The 13439-nt window shown below is 33.8% G+C and overlaps 4 protein-coding genes across 8 annotated transcripts; 3 read left to right on the top strand and 1 right to left on the bottom strand.

Moving 5' to 3' along the window:
* Positions 1-890: 890 nt before the first annotated feature.
* Positions 891-1824, top strand: LOC114171379 (small ribosomal subunit protein eS30z/eS30y/eS30x). The gene is made up of 3 exons (XM_028056450.2): positions 891-1072; positions 1162-1299; positions 1436-1824. The coding sequence occupies exons 1-3, from the start codon at positions 1069-1071 to the stop codon at positions 1480-1482; spliced, it is 189 nt and encodes a 62-aa protein (XP_027912251.1). The 5' UTR covers positions 891-1068; the 3' UTR covers positions 1483-1824.
* A 1579-nt stretch (positions 1825-3403) lies between these two features.
* Positions 3404-7121, bottom strand: LOC114170163 (uncharacterized). Of its 3 annotated transcripts, XM_028055655.2 has the most exons (5): positions 6975-7121; positions 6812-6884; positions 6700-6731; positions 5723-5826; positions 3404-5380 (listed from the first exon to the last, which is right to left on the bottom strand). In XM_028055655.2, exons 4-5 carry the CDS (start codon positions 5754-5756, stop codon positions 3663-3665), a joined length of 1752 nt encoding a protein of 583 aa, XP_027911456.1. In that variant the 5' UTR covers positions 5757-5826; positions 6700-6731; positions 6812-6884; positions 6975-7121; the 3' UTR covers positions 3404-3662. The 3 variants fall into 3 exon arrangements, with proteins under 3 accessions (XP_027911456.1, XP_027911452.1, XP_027911447.1); XM_028055651.2 differs by lacking the exon at positions 6700-6731; XM_028055646.2 differs by lacking the exon at positions 6700-6731 and having other exon boundaries at positions 6785-6884; positions 6975-7118.
* Positions 7122-8706: 1585 nt separating this feature from the next.
* Positions 8707-11352, top strand: LOC146888523 (pentatricopeptide repeat-containing protein At5g15300-like). Of its 3 annotated transcripts, none has more exons than XM_085667876.1 (2): positions 8707-10227; positions 11212-11352. In XM_085667876.1, the coding sequence occupies exons 1-2, from the start codon at positions 8707-8709 to the stop codon at positions 11254-11256; spliced, it is 1566 nt and encodes a 521-aa protein (XP_085524002.1). In that variant the 3' UTR covers positions 11257-11352. The 3 variants fall into 3 exon arrangements, with proteins under 3 accessions (XP_085524002.1, XP_027911493.1, XP_027911483.1); XM_028055692.2 differs by having other exon boundaries at positions 11128-11268; XM_028055682.2 differs by lacking the exon at positions 11212-11352 and having other exon boundaries at positions 8707-10338.
* LOC114170187 (U11/U12 small nuclear ribonucleoprotein 25 kDa protein) lies at positions 11212-12965 on the top strand. The gene is made up of 5 exons (XM_028055707.2): positions 11212-11446; positions 11532-11637; positions 11877-11976; positions 12478-12613; positions 12692-12965. The coding sequence occupies exons 1-4, from the start codon at positions 11257-11259 to the stop codon at positions 12571-12573; spliced, it is 492 nt and encodes a 163-aa protein (XP_027911508.1). The 5' UTR covers positions 11212-11256; the 3' UTR covers positions 12574-12613; positions 12692-12965.
* Positions 12966-13439: the final 474 nt, after the last annotated feature.

Raw genomic sequence — 13439 nt, 5'->3', positions numbered from 1 at the left:
AAATTCAATGGCAGTTTTCTTGCATATCTATGGAATAAATGAAAACTAATTTGTGTTTGGTTTTGTAATAAAATCATAATGTATATATTCTTAAAGTAATAAAATATTAATTTATTTGCTCAACAATGTTTAAAATATTACCAGTCAAAAACACGAAAAAAGTTAGAGGAATTAACATTTGAAAAACAAAACAAAAATGATTAATATTCCGTGACAAAATAACTCTAATTGTATAATTTCGTCAAAATTAAATTTTAAATAATGAGTCAATTCTTTCCACTTCCACTTCCAATTTAATTTAGAATGAATTGTCAAAATTCTTGAAAATATCATAAAATGGTATATTTTTGTAATCTTGAAGAGACATGTATATAGTTTCTTTAAGGAATTAAGATTTTGTACTAATTTTTTTGGTATTGTTATTTGCTGAACATTAAAAATACACCGTGTTGACATTTTAAATATCTTTTTAATATATTTTAAAATGTCAAAATTAGTGAAAATCAGTGTATTATAGAGACACAGTAGAAAAATAACACCAAAACATCCAAAAGAGAATCTAAATTCCACTTCAAGTAGCTAACGTAAGGAAGATTTTCAACCTTTTTAGTGATCTATCTTTATATATATATATATATATATATATATATATATTATATTTATATTTATATATATATATATATATATATATTATATTTATCAATCTTAAATAATTAATATAAAATTAACCCCTCCTTATATTAAAGCGTAGGAAAGAAAAGGAAGAAAAAAAAGATAAAAAATTATATATATATTTAGCAATCTTAAATAATTAATATAAAATTAACCCCTCTTTTTTTGTCTTTTATTTTTCTTCCTTTTCTTTCCTACGCTGGTTTAACTTAGGAATGAATTGGACCAATAAACATGCAAATGCCAGGCCCATATATTTTGGATATTTGAACCCGCGACCCAACCCTAAATCCTAACAATACTAATAGCATAACTGAGTCAGGTTTTCTGGTTCTGCGGCAGTAAGTGATCGAAGCGAAAATAGAGTAATCAGAAGCGAAATTCATCGTCGCTGTGATGGGTGAGTTAAGTTATCGCTACTGTTTGAAAATAAGGTATTACAGTGTTTCGTTCTTGTGCACACCTAATCGCACATAACGCAATTTGCAGGTAAGGTTCACGGATCACTTGCACGTGCCGGCAAAGTCAGGGGCCAAACCCCCAAAGTAGCTAAGCAGGACAAAAAGAAGAAGCCACGTGGACGCGCCCACAAGAGGATGCAGTACAATCGCCGATTCGTCACCGCCGGTATTTTATCAAACCCTAATTTTTGCTTCAATTCCCATTTCGTACTATTGAGTGATATTCTGTGTGTTACGAAAGTAGAAGATGGATAATTAGTTGTACGGTCTCTAACGAGGGGTTCGGTTTATGTTGTTTGTAGTGGTGGGATTTGGCAAGAAGAGGGGTCCCAACTCGTCTGAGAAGTGAGGTTGAGGCTTGAAGAATATGTGACTACTTTCTTATTTGATTTATCTTTTTGTTTTATGTTTTTTATCATGTTGTGTGAACTATTCTATTGTTAGCTTTATATCAAACATCAAGCCAGATTTTTTCGTATACAATTTTAGTATTCTATCTTAGTTTATTGATCCTTCATGCTGGAAGGAAATCAGTGTTTTGGGTTGGGTTTTAGCAATCAATCACATTCTTGCATCAATGTGGTAACAAGTTTGAGAGTTTTTAGCAAGTTTGAATTTGATATAATCTGTTACATGGTAGAGAAGGATGGAGTTACCTTATAATAGTAAAAAAGCCCCGAGGATTGTGATCGATATTTCTCATATATGCACTTACGCCTCCAGTTATATTACCTCATTTAATTCTCCCCTGCCTTTTCTATTTGGGAATTCATAAATATGCCTTTTTCTATTTAGGGTTTCAGTAATATAATTGGATGCATAAAATGTGATATCCTTTGGTGTGTTTCGATTAAATTAAGTAATGTTCTGTAGAGGGGGATACAAAGGCCTAAAAAGATGTCTTGATTATGTTGTATGAATGGTTCTATTGTTAGCAGCAGTGTTATGTAGCCTGGATGTATAGTTGATGATGCATTCATACGCTAAAGGGTATAAAACACAGGATTATTTTGTTTCTTATTCTTCCTCCACCGTCACGGACAACTTTCATGTAATAGAAAACAGCTTTTCATTTACGTTGTGAAACTAATCTATGGTGAAGTCATCGTATTCCTCACCTAATACACGGTTTCAGAATTGTATGTTATTTCTTATTTATTCAAATTCATTTATGCGTAGAAGTTTTGAGAATGAAATCCAAATAAGGCGAATATACTTTTTCGTAGTTAAGTTGCATTTCCATTATATGTTCATTCCTTTAGAGAGTTTGTTATTTGGTTAAAAAGTAATTGATAGAATATGTTATCAGCAATAGTGTTTTGATATTGAATCACTGAATACTGTCATGCCAGTTTCAGAAAAATATTTCGTTTAAATGAATTGAAAAAAACTTTTTTGTCCTCTTACGTTCTCCGTTATAAACATTTAACAACTCCAACTAATAATAAATTATTGAATTAAGTTATTTAATTAAAATGTTAAATAAAAAATTAACGAAAAATGATTGTAAGAGAAAGTATAAATCGTGAAGGGTGTCAATGTATCACTTCTCAATTCTCAGTGGTTTTGTTGGCATTGGGAAGGTGTGGTTTCTCTTGTGCGTAAATGTTTTGTTAAACAAGGGTGTGCTTTCTTACTTACAAGTGTGTGACTCGTTTACACGCGTGTGGTACTCATGTTAAAATAAATTGAATTAGAGATTTCTGATATATAAATTGCATTAGAGGTTTATGTTTCACTTGGGAGTTTAGACTAAGGTAAATCTAAATAAATACTCTTTTGGCAATAAAGAAATCTAGGTTAAAATCTTAGTTTTCTAATATCCGTAATATATAATATATATATATATTCAATTTAGATCAAATCATAATAATTATAGTATTTTTTTTTTCTGTTAGTGCAATAACAATCTTTTACATAGGAGGTATTTTAGCAACTTTAATGTATATTACTAACAAAATATGTTGTTAACCAAACATTTTAATTATTCTGTAAATAAAAAATATCCGCACATGCTTTATTTTTTTAATCAAGCGTCTTTTAAAATTTTCAAAAAGTTATTCCTAATATTCTTCTACCTAGGAATAAAATTAGATAACTTGAAACAAACACTCTAATGCTTTCTTCCATTATGCGACAGAACAATTGATGTTCTACCCAGGAAATTGTTCACATAATACTTTTATATGTACAGGTCCAAAAATAGCATTATTTCACCGTTCAAACAAACATTTTGTAACAAAAATCAGTCTTTTTCAATGTAAATGATGTAAAACTAATCCAAACCAAAGGAAATGGACCTCAAACTTCAATACAACAAACGAAATGAATGTCCATTTCATGCTGTCAAAACCGTAATGCCAAGTTACCAACATTCAATTACTACCCTACATGGTAATGCTGTATAACACTTATCCAAGAGAGAAAAAGGCCGAAAGTAAGATTTGTAAACTTTCTAAATGTACCAATTCAGTAAATTTTTTTCATGAAGCCAAACTCTAATACACTAATAATGAAATTTCTTTCATGTCAAGACCTACTAGAAATATTATATAAATGCCCTTCTATGTCTGGAACAAAACCTTTATCCAGCATTTCCAATCTTACAATATCGTAGGTAGTTCGATTCGGATTCAAACCTTTTTCCAACATCTCATTAATAAGCCTGTTTGCATCCTCTAGCTTGCCTGTTCTACAAAATCCTTTAATCAGTACATTATATGTAGCAACATTTGCCCGCTTCCCTTCTTTCTCCATCTGGGTCCTGACCTTCAATGCTGCCTTCACATTTCCCTCCATGCAATATCCATCCATCAAAGTATTATACGTTATATGATTAGGTTTGACACCAAGGTTGACCATTTCACCAAGTAATTTTTCTCCCTTACTTGATTCATTTTCTTTGCAACATCCATCTATTAAGATGTTATATGTTATAACATCAGCATTCAGGCCATTGGTCAGCATTTCATTAAGAAGATCCTTTGCAGCTCTCCCGTTCTGGTTCCTGCACAAGCCTGCAATTAAGGTATTATAGGTTGAAACATTTGGAAAAATCCCTTCTTCTCGCATCGATTTATGCATAGCAAATGCGTCTTCCACCATCCCGTCTTTGCAGAATGCATCAATCAATGTATTAAATGTTATTGCATTGGGTACCAAACCTTGCCTAGCTATATCATCAAAGAGTTTTCTTGCTTCCCACATCATCTTCCTCTTACAAAGTCCATTAATAAGAACATTATAAGTAACAATATTTGGCTTCAAACCTATGCCATCCATCTTATCCCACAAAGCAATGGCCTCATCTAGCTTCCCGTTAGTAGATAAACCATTTATCAGTGAGTTATAAGTAACTAAATTAGGTTTTAGTCCCAGTCTTTGCATCTCTTCTAAAGCCTTTTTTGCAGCCAACACATTCTCATCCTTACAAAAACCATCAATAAGAGAATTAAAGGATCTCTCATTTGGGGAAATTTTATTAGCAAGCATTTCCTTCAAAATGGCATCAGCTCTGTACATTTTTCCAGCACTGCCCTTCTTACAATGCCCATCAATCAAAGTGTTATAAGTAACTACATTTGGAGAAAATCCCCAGGCTTTAATGTCTTCAATGACATCCTCTGCCTTATTCAACTTACCAGCTTTACAGAGACCATTAATATAAATATTAAATGTTATCAAGTTAGGCATAATTCTCCTCTTTATCATTTCGTTGTACACGTATTCCATTTCTCCTGTTTCATTCTCCTTCACCAGACCACTCAACAACGAATTGCATGAATTCAGTGATAACTTATATCCATAATCATGAGATCGCCTAAATGTTTCACAGGCAGCACGAATTTGTAAATTTCTTGCATATCCTAAGATCAACATATCAATTATTAGAGCATTTGTACACGGTCGGACACCAACCGACAAGAGGGAGTGAAAAACAGAAGAAACTGTGTGCTTCTCGTTCTTCACAAATTTATCCAAAAAGGACCTGACTTTAGAGTACTTTTTTGAATTTGCTAGAAGATGTAAAATTTTGGCAGTGGTTTCAAGACCATATGAAATTCTAAACTCTTTCTGAGACCACTGAAAGAACCTCAAAACAAGCTCTGAATCAACCCCCGCATTGAACAATTGGTCGATGAATATTGTTGGTTTGGTTGTTCTAAAAAGGGGTCTGAGCTCAGACCAGTGTTGTTTACTCAACAGCTCTGAAATTGTAGATATGCTCAACGACTGAAAGGCTAAACCTGTGAGTTAAAAAATATATATAGAGAGAGCACAAGATGAATAACTAAATTATCTGCTGATGAGGAGAGATAATTATGTCAAAGGGATACACATTAGCATTAACTTTAGAGAATATTGAGTAGTTAATGATATTCTCATTTATCAAGAATTGATGGAAACAAAGAGAGAACAGTCAAAAGAAAACATATCACGCATATAAATTTTTTATGTATTAATAACAATAAAAAAACATGAAGGTTTAAAAAAAATTAATCAAATCCTAAGCCTCACATGGATTATTTACTATTTTATACATACGCTGAAGCACAGTTACAACTTACGGGTGGAAAAAGTTTTCTTACCTTCAACAGATCCAGTAAATTTGTCTATAATCATTGCTCACTGAATAATTCCCTTGAAGCTCAGTTAATAAATAGTAAAGATCATCATTGTTGGCAAACATAAACTGCAATGAGCAAATCAAAGCAATATATATCACAGCTAATCAGTATATATCGTCAGAGCAAATCAAATTATGCATATTATTTATTCACTAGAAATAACTGAATTTGGTTTCGATGATCAGTGTTTCATTAACATTTTCTTGTTTAATGGTTTAGTAGACTTTGTATAGTTGAACCTTGATCAGTATTTGCCAAGGTTGTCAAACACCATAATTTACATAAACTCGTAACTATAGGTAAAGGAAATTACATCATACTGTGTCCTACACATATAACACCATAAATAACATGGCATTGAGGTTATATAATAGCTAAACTACCTAATATAGCCAAATAAAAGAAAAAACAAATACCATGGTACTGTTAAATTAGGTTCTGCTATTGTAATGGTACACTTTTTAGGGTGAGGAAGTAGAAACCAATCCCTAAGATTTAAAGATTTCTTACTGAATAGAAAAGTGATTTTGAATGTGGAAGATAAAGCTGTATAACTAAGGACCAAATTAAGATTCCATAAATGATTCCTACATGTTAATCTTCACTGTCATACTGTGAGAAAACTTCTTATGCCAGGGTCTAAGGAACATCACCGACCTATTTATTAGTCTTATTAAAAACATGGCAAGGTCAAACATGGATACATCAGACAGTTCTTTTCCAAAAGAGTACAAAATAAAATAAAATTCGGATCCAATTGAAGTGTTTCCTTGTTCAGACTGAGTATGAGAAGAAAAAAAAAAAAGAAAAAAACAAACAGTTTACACACACAGATTTCACTATAGTAAAGTACCATGTAGTTGAAAAAAAATTCTGTGCGTGAATTAGCCCATTAGAGCAGATAAGTAGAAAGTAATCATTTTTCAAACAAGACTCACCATTTCAAAGCAAAGGAAGCAAAAGTCTTAACCTAATCACAGCAAAGGAGAAGATTAAGAACCCAAAGTTGGACATGAACAGTACCAGAACAAGTAAGTCTAGAGACGCTACCTCCCTCCATCCGGCGAGGAAATCCAACCCTGCGTGATCTCACCTATTCCCCAATCGTGCAGTCATCTACTCCCTTCAACACAGAAATCTGAGTGTGAGCGTAATTTCACTGCACTAAAAAAAAAACAAAAACGGAACACTGACAGAGTCAATTGAAGCTAACCGGTGGATTCGAGTTCCGGCAGATCAAATTAGGGTTCCGGCGATGACGGTGAAACTTACGAGGAAGAACGCAAACGAATTATTTAGAAGCAACCGTTATTGTAAAAAAACTATATTTGTAATTTCTATGAGTTACATTTAAATATATATTTTATTGTTTTTATTTTATTAACTTAATTAATTTACATATATAATTAACTTAATATTAAAATATGAATATTTAAAATGTGCAGACAGACAGGACAACGTGAGTGTTGGCAACTTCCTTTCCTTCCTTTCCCTAACTCGTTTTTCAGAAACCAAACCACACACACAGGCAGAGAGGCAAACGCACAACACGGCGGCGTGACCAACGGAGGCAGACGGAGGCGGCGGCGACGTGTCCCACGGAACACCAACAACGATCAACCCTACTCTCCCATCTCTCCCACTTCTCCCGCCCCTTCTCTCCCACTTCGCATCTCCGTCAATTGAACGGCGACGGCGTGACCCACGGAGGAAGACGAAGACGGCGACAGCGACGTCGTGACCCCAACATTGACCAGGTTATATTTGTTTGTGTAAAAGAGTGCTTGTATATTGAAAAACAATAAGTTAAAGTTATTATTTTATTGAAGTAGTATAATATTTTTTTTAAAATTATCAAATTAGATAATTTAAAAAATTATAAATAAAGGTAAATAATGACAAATTATAAAAGAAGTTATGACTTTAATTCAAATATTGTTAAAATTAAATTGTGCTCTATTAACATAATTTTTATTAAAATAAAAATAAAACTGTGTCACTTTAATATAACTTCAGTTATACCAATAAACTAAAAGAAAATCATTTGGTAAAAATATCAATAATAGAACCCTTCACTTCACCCAACATAATCAAAACACATAACCATAGAAAACAAAGGTAAATAAAATAAGAGTAGTCATAGTTTTTTCAAGCTTCAATCTCACTTTTCAGACAGGTTGGGTTTACTCTCCTTTCTCATATTCTCTAATCTAATGTCATACAAATAAATTTTTCTCGCAATTTCTTCTTATTCTTCTTCTTCTTCTTCTAAACCAGGCCACACCAGTTCCTCCAGGTGAGCATTCCGGCGACCCTTGGCGGATTCACGTGAACCACAAAAAGACTCCAACGATCCCCAGCGTGACTTTGGTGTAAGTAACAATTATTGCACCCCTTGCTTCCTATTAGTTGTGTATTGTTGAAATATTGATTGAATGAATTTGTGAAGTTGACGATTCTCTTATTCTGTTTGTGCTTACCAGTAATTTCCCTTTTCTGTGCGTTTATATTATAATTGTTCGTATTACTGATTGTTGTTTATGCCAATTATTTGTTGCCGTTTGTTTTCCTTTACTGATTGTTGTCTTCAATGTCTAAGTTTTTTATTGCTTCTAATTTGTGTAATATGAATCAATTGCAATGTGAATGCCGATTAGCATAAGAAGTTCCGAAGAGGGTGCTTGCAGTTGGGTTTAATAGGCAAGCGTTTTTCTTTTTTTCAGAATGCCGTGCGGCTTAAACCGGCATACCGGACCATGCACCCATGTCTAGTTCAAATCCATAATAATTTGGATTTTCAACTTTCCACATCCTCAACCTGGACGATACTCAGTCTTGTTTATAGAATCCTATTTTATTTTTCAGATAAATACCACTCAATTTTCATATGAATACTTATAGTTTATTTATATGAATACTTGTAGTGACAGCGAGACACAGCACGAATGTTGGGAACATATTCGCGCATAAGGTATGTGCTTGAGCACCTCTGTTCCATGTTGGAATTGAAACGAGTCCAAGCGATTATCACCAAAGCAGGCTTTCAGGCCCACATTCCTTTCATTGACAAGTTAGTATTCTTTTCTGCACTTTCTCCTACGGGAGACCTCTCCCATGCTCATTCCCTCTTCCTACAAACTTCTATGAACAATTCCTTCCTTTGCAACACTATGATTCGAGCCTTTGCCAAGTCTTCCTTCCCTCTTCAAGCTCTATACATCTACAGCCACATGCAGACCTCAGATGTTGTATCTGACCATTTCACCTACAACTTTGTGCTCAAGGCTTGCTCTAGAGCATACAAATTTGCCCAAGAATTTGGTGAGTGCGATGAGATCACTATTGTTTCCAAAGGGGGTGAAGTTCACTGTACTGTTTTCAAACTGGGGTTTGATCAAGACCCCTCTATTCAGAACTCTTTGCTCTATATGTACTCTCAATGTGGATTGGTCCATGTTGCCCAACAGTTGTTTGATGAAATCAGTGACAAAAGTTTGGTTTCTTGGAATATTATGATATCAGCATACCATCGTGTCAACAATTCTAAGTCAGCTGATTACCTTCTTGAATCAATGCCACTCAAGAATGTTGTTTCATGGAACACTGTCATTGGAAGGTACATCAAGTTAGGTGATATTGAGGGTGCTAGAAGGGTGTTCCAAGTTATGCCTGAGAGGGATGTTGTGTCCTGGAATTCTATGATTGCTGGTTTTGTGTCCGTTAAGGATTATGCAGGAGCATTGACACTGTTTTCTGAGATGCAAAATGCCGAAGTAAGACCCACTGAAGTGACGTTTATTTCAGTTCTGGGTGCCTGTGCTGAAACTGGTGCACTGGAAATGGGAAGCAAAATACACGAGTCTCTCAAAGCGTGTAAGCATAAGATTGAAGGGTATTTGGGAAACGCCCTTCTGAATATGTATTCTAAATGTGGGAATTTGAGTTCAGCTTGGGAGGTATTTAGAGCAATGAGGATAAAGACTACGAGTTGTTGGAATGCTATGGTTGTTGGTTTGGCTGTCCATGGTTATGGTGAGGAAGCTCTGACGTTGTTTTCAGAGATGGAATCTGGGCTTGGTACAGTTAGGCCGAATAGGGTAACATTTGTTGGTGTTTTGATTGCTTGTAGTCATAAGGGTTGGGTAGATAAAGCAAGATGGTATTTTGATCATATGGTCAAGAACTATAAAATTATGCCCGAAATCAAGCATTATGGTTGCATGGTTGATCTTTTTAGTAGATTTGGTTTGCTGGAAGAGGCACATCAGATGATCACGACTTCTCCATTCCAAAATAGAGCCATTTTATGGAGAACATTGCTGGGTGCTTGTAAGACACAAGGGAACATGGAGCTGGCTAAGGTGTCATTCCAACAACTTGCCAAATTGAAAAGTCTAACAGATGGAGATTATGTGTTGTTATCTAACATGTATGCTGAAGCTGAGAGATGGGATGAGGTTGAGCGAGTAAGAAGTGAAATGATTGATTTGCATGTTTCTAAGCAAGTTGGACACAGTCAAATTGATATGACTGAATGTGATAAGCTTTCCTAAATAAACTATTTAACCATTTTTTTATACTGGATATTTCTTAGCTTTCTCATAGTTAAAATATTTTTTTCATAGAATTGTACTGCTAAAGCATCACAATGTTAATTGACATCCCAACTATGTTGATGCCACAATTAGCAAAAATCATCTGCTGCTCCCCAATTTATATAATAAAGGAGAAAAAAAATGGGAGACTAGACGAAAACCAACTAGAAAGACTTATAACATGGAACTTGAAGTTTATCTCTGAAAAAATAATAATTTAAAAGAAGGTACGTTATATCATCATGTACGGCACTGTAAGCTAATGCCAAAATTTGTTAGATGATGATATTTATAGTTTATTCTCATTCAGTTGGTATATTTTAGGTTATAAAAGTGTATTTCTCTTTACAAAAGAGGAAGGAATGAAAAAGATCAATATTTATCTTTTAGCTTCTTCATGCCTTAATGGCAGTTTGAGATATTTTAGAGCAGTGTAGCTTTTAGCTTCCTAACAAAACCCATGTGGATTTTGGCGTTCAATGATATCATATTATCCGTTCATTGTTCTGGGTAAATAAGAAAGAATATCCTGAACTCCATTTGAAGTTGTGTACTTTAGAATAATTAGTACTCTTCCAATAGCCTGTGTGTTTGTAGTAATTATTTTTCGAGATATATTTCAAGAAATGGTGAGACTGAGTAACTATTCTTTCGATTCAATTTGGAGGAGAGGTTGATGTGTTGTTGCATTGTGCTGCTGTTTTTTTTTTTTCTAATAATCTGTAGCCAGTATTATTTGGTAATAAAGGATATTCATTTTACTATGTCTAGGTCAAACAGAATATGTATTGGTGGGTGGACCGTGAATTTGAATACATGTATTTAAGGGACTAGTGTTCCTTCAATTATATGCAGGCTGACCAGAAAGAAAGTTTCTTAGGAAAGCTTGAGAGAAGATAAATGGAAGAATATAACAAGAGCAGCATGAAGAAGGCAAGGCTGAACTCGTTGCTGACAAACTTGCTAGATGATCCTATACTTTCTGATGTTCCCAAGAACCCAACTTTGGCAGATGTTGACACTCTCATCAGCCTTGAATTGGGTAGTGCCATGCGCATTTCTGTCTTGAAATTGGATGGGTCTACACTTGGTAATATTCACATTACTAATAAGTTTTGAAAATTTTAAATTGCGTGTTTAAAGTTCTGATTCACTAGTTGTTTTGGTGGTATAAGACGTGATCGTGATGAATTCGGCAACGGTCAAGGATTTGAAACTTGCCATCAAGAGGAAGGTAAACGACATGGAACAATCTGGCATGGGTCACCGCCACATTTCTTGGTGAGTTGCAGTCTTCTTTTTCTCCCTAGTCCATAATCATTTCTCCTTTCTTAAAATGAGAAAAAAGTTAGTGAACTTCTTTACTTATTCCAGGAGTTATTACTCAATAGCAATTTCGCTTTAATCATTGCGAGTAATTTTGTCAACAATGGTGTAATATTTGATTAGATTGCATGAGTTCATCTCAGGAAATCCTGATTCTGTGTTACTCTACATTTCAAAAACTTATGCATTTGCAGGAAACATGTATGGTCAAATTATTGTCTGTCATACGATAACAACAAGCTCCTAGATGATAATGATGCACTGCAAAATTTTGGTGTACGAAATAATTCTCAGGTATGTCCTTTGCATTCTATCTTCAAATTTATTTTGTATCTCTTCTCTTGTAATTTACTTTTCTCTATATTATTTTCTATTTCCAATATTGGAATTTTAAGTATTACATATCCTTAAAAGAATCGTTCTTCCTGTGGCATTGATTTATTGTGCGGATTCTCTTTATGTTTATGCTCAAACCAGTCCGAAGAAAAACTTTGATAACCCTTCTTTTATGTGAAAAAGGATATGGTTTCCTTGCATCTTACTTTTTTACATTATATTAGTTTATGGTGCATGCCATTTCATATAGAATTATTTTGCTTAGTTTGTCCTACCCATTCCTTTAATGAAATATAGAATTTGACTAAACAAGAAGTTTCTGTTTATGCAGTTGTTTTTGTTCTTTTGTATTCTTATTTCTTTGTTGAACGTTATTTACAAACATTCCTTTGTTTTTCATCTCTTCTCCACTAATTGAATGATATCTTTAACATAGTGTAATTTAATGATAATTCATAGGTTCAATTTGTACCCTTTGTCATGACAAAACAATCACGGAGGCATTCGAAGAGGAGAAAACACCGTTTTTTTCATGGCCTTTGTAAGCGTTCCTGATCAAAGAAGCCCATGATCTAAGAGACTGAAATCTTTGTTGGTACGTGTTGGACTAACAGAACTTCAACATTTAATGTTGTTTCAACTTGCAATCTCAGCCATTACCCTTTTCTTGCAGACAAGCCAGTATCACACAAAGTTCTGTTTGAATCTTTACTAAATGAAAAATGTTGTCTAAAACCCGCGCCCGCTGCTATGTTGTGGTAAGCTACTACGGGTTGTAGGATTCTTTGGCCTATCCTCCTGCTCATGCTTATTGCTGGTGTTATAGCTAAAATGACTTCATATTATTGTACCTAACATCCATTCAAAATTATTTTTCAATTTTTTGCAAACAATTCGAAAATATGTAAATAAAATTACCCCCAAAAAAATATCATTGGCTTATCTGATGTTGATGTTGGTAAGTAGGTGACTTGTCCTTGTACAAGTAATCGGTGTTTTATTTTGTTAAGTAATTAACTCTATTATTATTGTAACATTACAGAGTTATTGTTTTCATTTATTTTTAATGAATTGAATGTCATAATTATCCCATTTTCCCTCCATCAATAAGGAATATCCCATTTTCTTCAGTTCCAATGAGTGTGCAGAGATAAAACAGCGTCAGCATTGATAGAACAACTCCAATGCTTAAGCATCGTATCATATCCTCTAAGATCAATTATTATTATTATTATTAAAAGCTGTAGTTGTAATCATGAAACACTTGTGTGTTAGAGTGGTAACTCTTTTAAGACAATGTAGTTTTTATGTTCGAGGTTTAAAAGTGTGAATTTTGGATATAATGTGAAATACATTATACTCTTGTTATAGGTTATTATGTTTCTCAACAATGTCATTTGTGCATATTAAAATTGAAGATG

This window comes from Vigna unguiculata, chromosome 2 (genome assembly GCF_037176805.1).
Source record: "Vigna unguiculata cultivar grain cowpea cultivar isolate G323 ecotype 2 chromosome 2, ASM3717680v1, whole genome shotgun sequence".
Classification (NCBI taxonomy): domain Eukaryota; kingdom Viridiplantae; phylum Streptophyta; class Magnoliopsida; order Fabales; family Fabaceae; genus Vigna; species Vigna unguiculata.
The sequence above is the reverse complement of the archived record's forward strand: the minus strand, read 5'-3'. Positions and strand labels throughout refer to the sequence as shown.

Coding starts and splice junctions, on each gene's coding strand:
- LOC114171379 (XM_028056450.2), top strand. Junction 1,300..1,435: donor TCGCCGATTCGTCACCGCCG/GTATTTTATCAA, acceptor TGTTGTTTGTAG/TGGTGGGATTTGGCAAGAAG.
- LOC114170163 (XM_028055655.2), bottom strand. CDS start 5,756: ATGATTATAGACAAATTTACTGGATCTGTTGAAG. Junction 5,381..5,722: donor ATTTACTGGATCTGTTGAAG/GTAAGAAAACTT, acceptor TTTAACTCACAG/GTTTAGCCTTTCAGTCGTTG.
- LOC146888523 (XM_028055682.2), top strand. CDS start 8,707: ATGTTGGGAACATATTCGCGCATAAGGTATGTGCTTGAGCACCTCTGT.
- LOC114170187 (XM_028055707.2), top strand. CDS start 11,257: ATGGAAGAATATAACAAGAGCAGCATGAAGAAGGCAAGGCTGAACTCG. Junction 11,447..11,531: donor ATTGGATGGGTCTACACTTG/GTAATATTCACA, acceptor TGGTGGTATAAG/ACGTGATCGTGATGAATTCG. Junction 11,977..12,477: donor GTGTACGAAATAATTCTCAG/GTATGTCCTTTG, acceptor GATAATTCATAG/GTTCAATTTGTACCCTTTGT.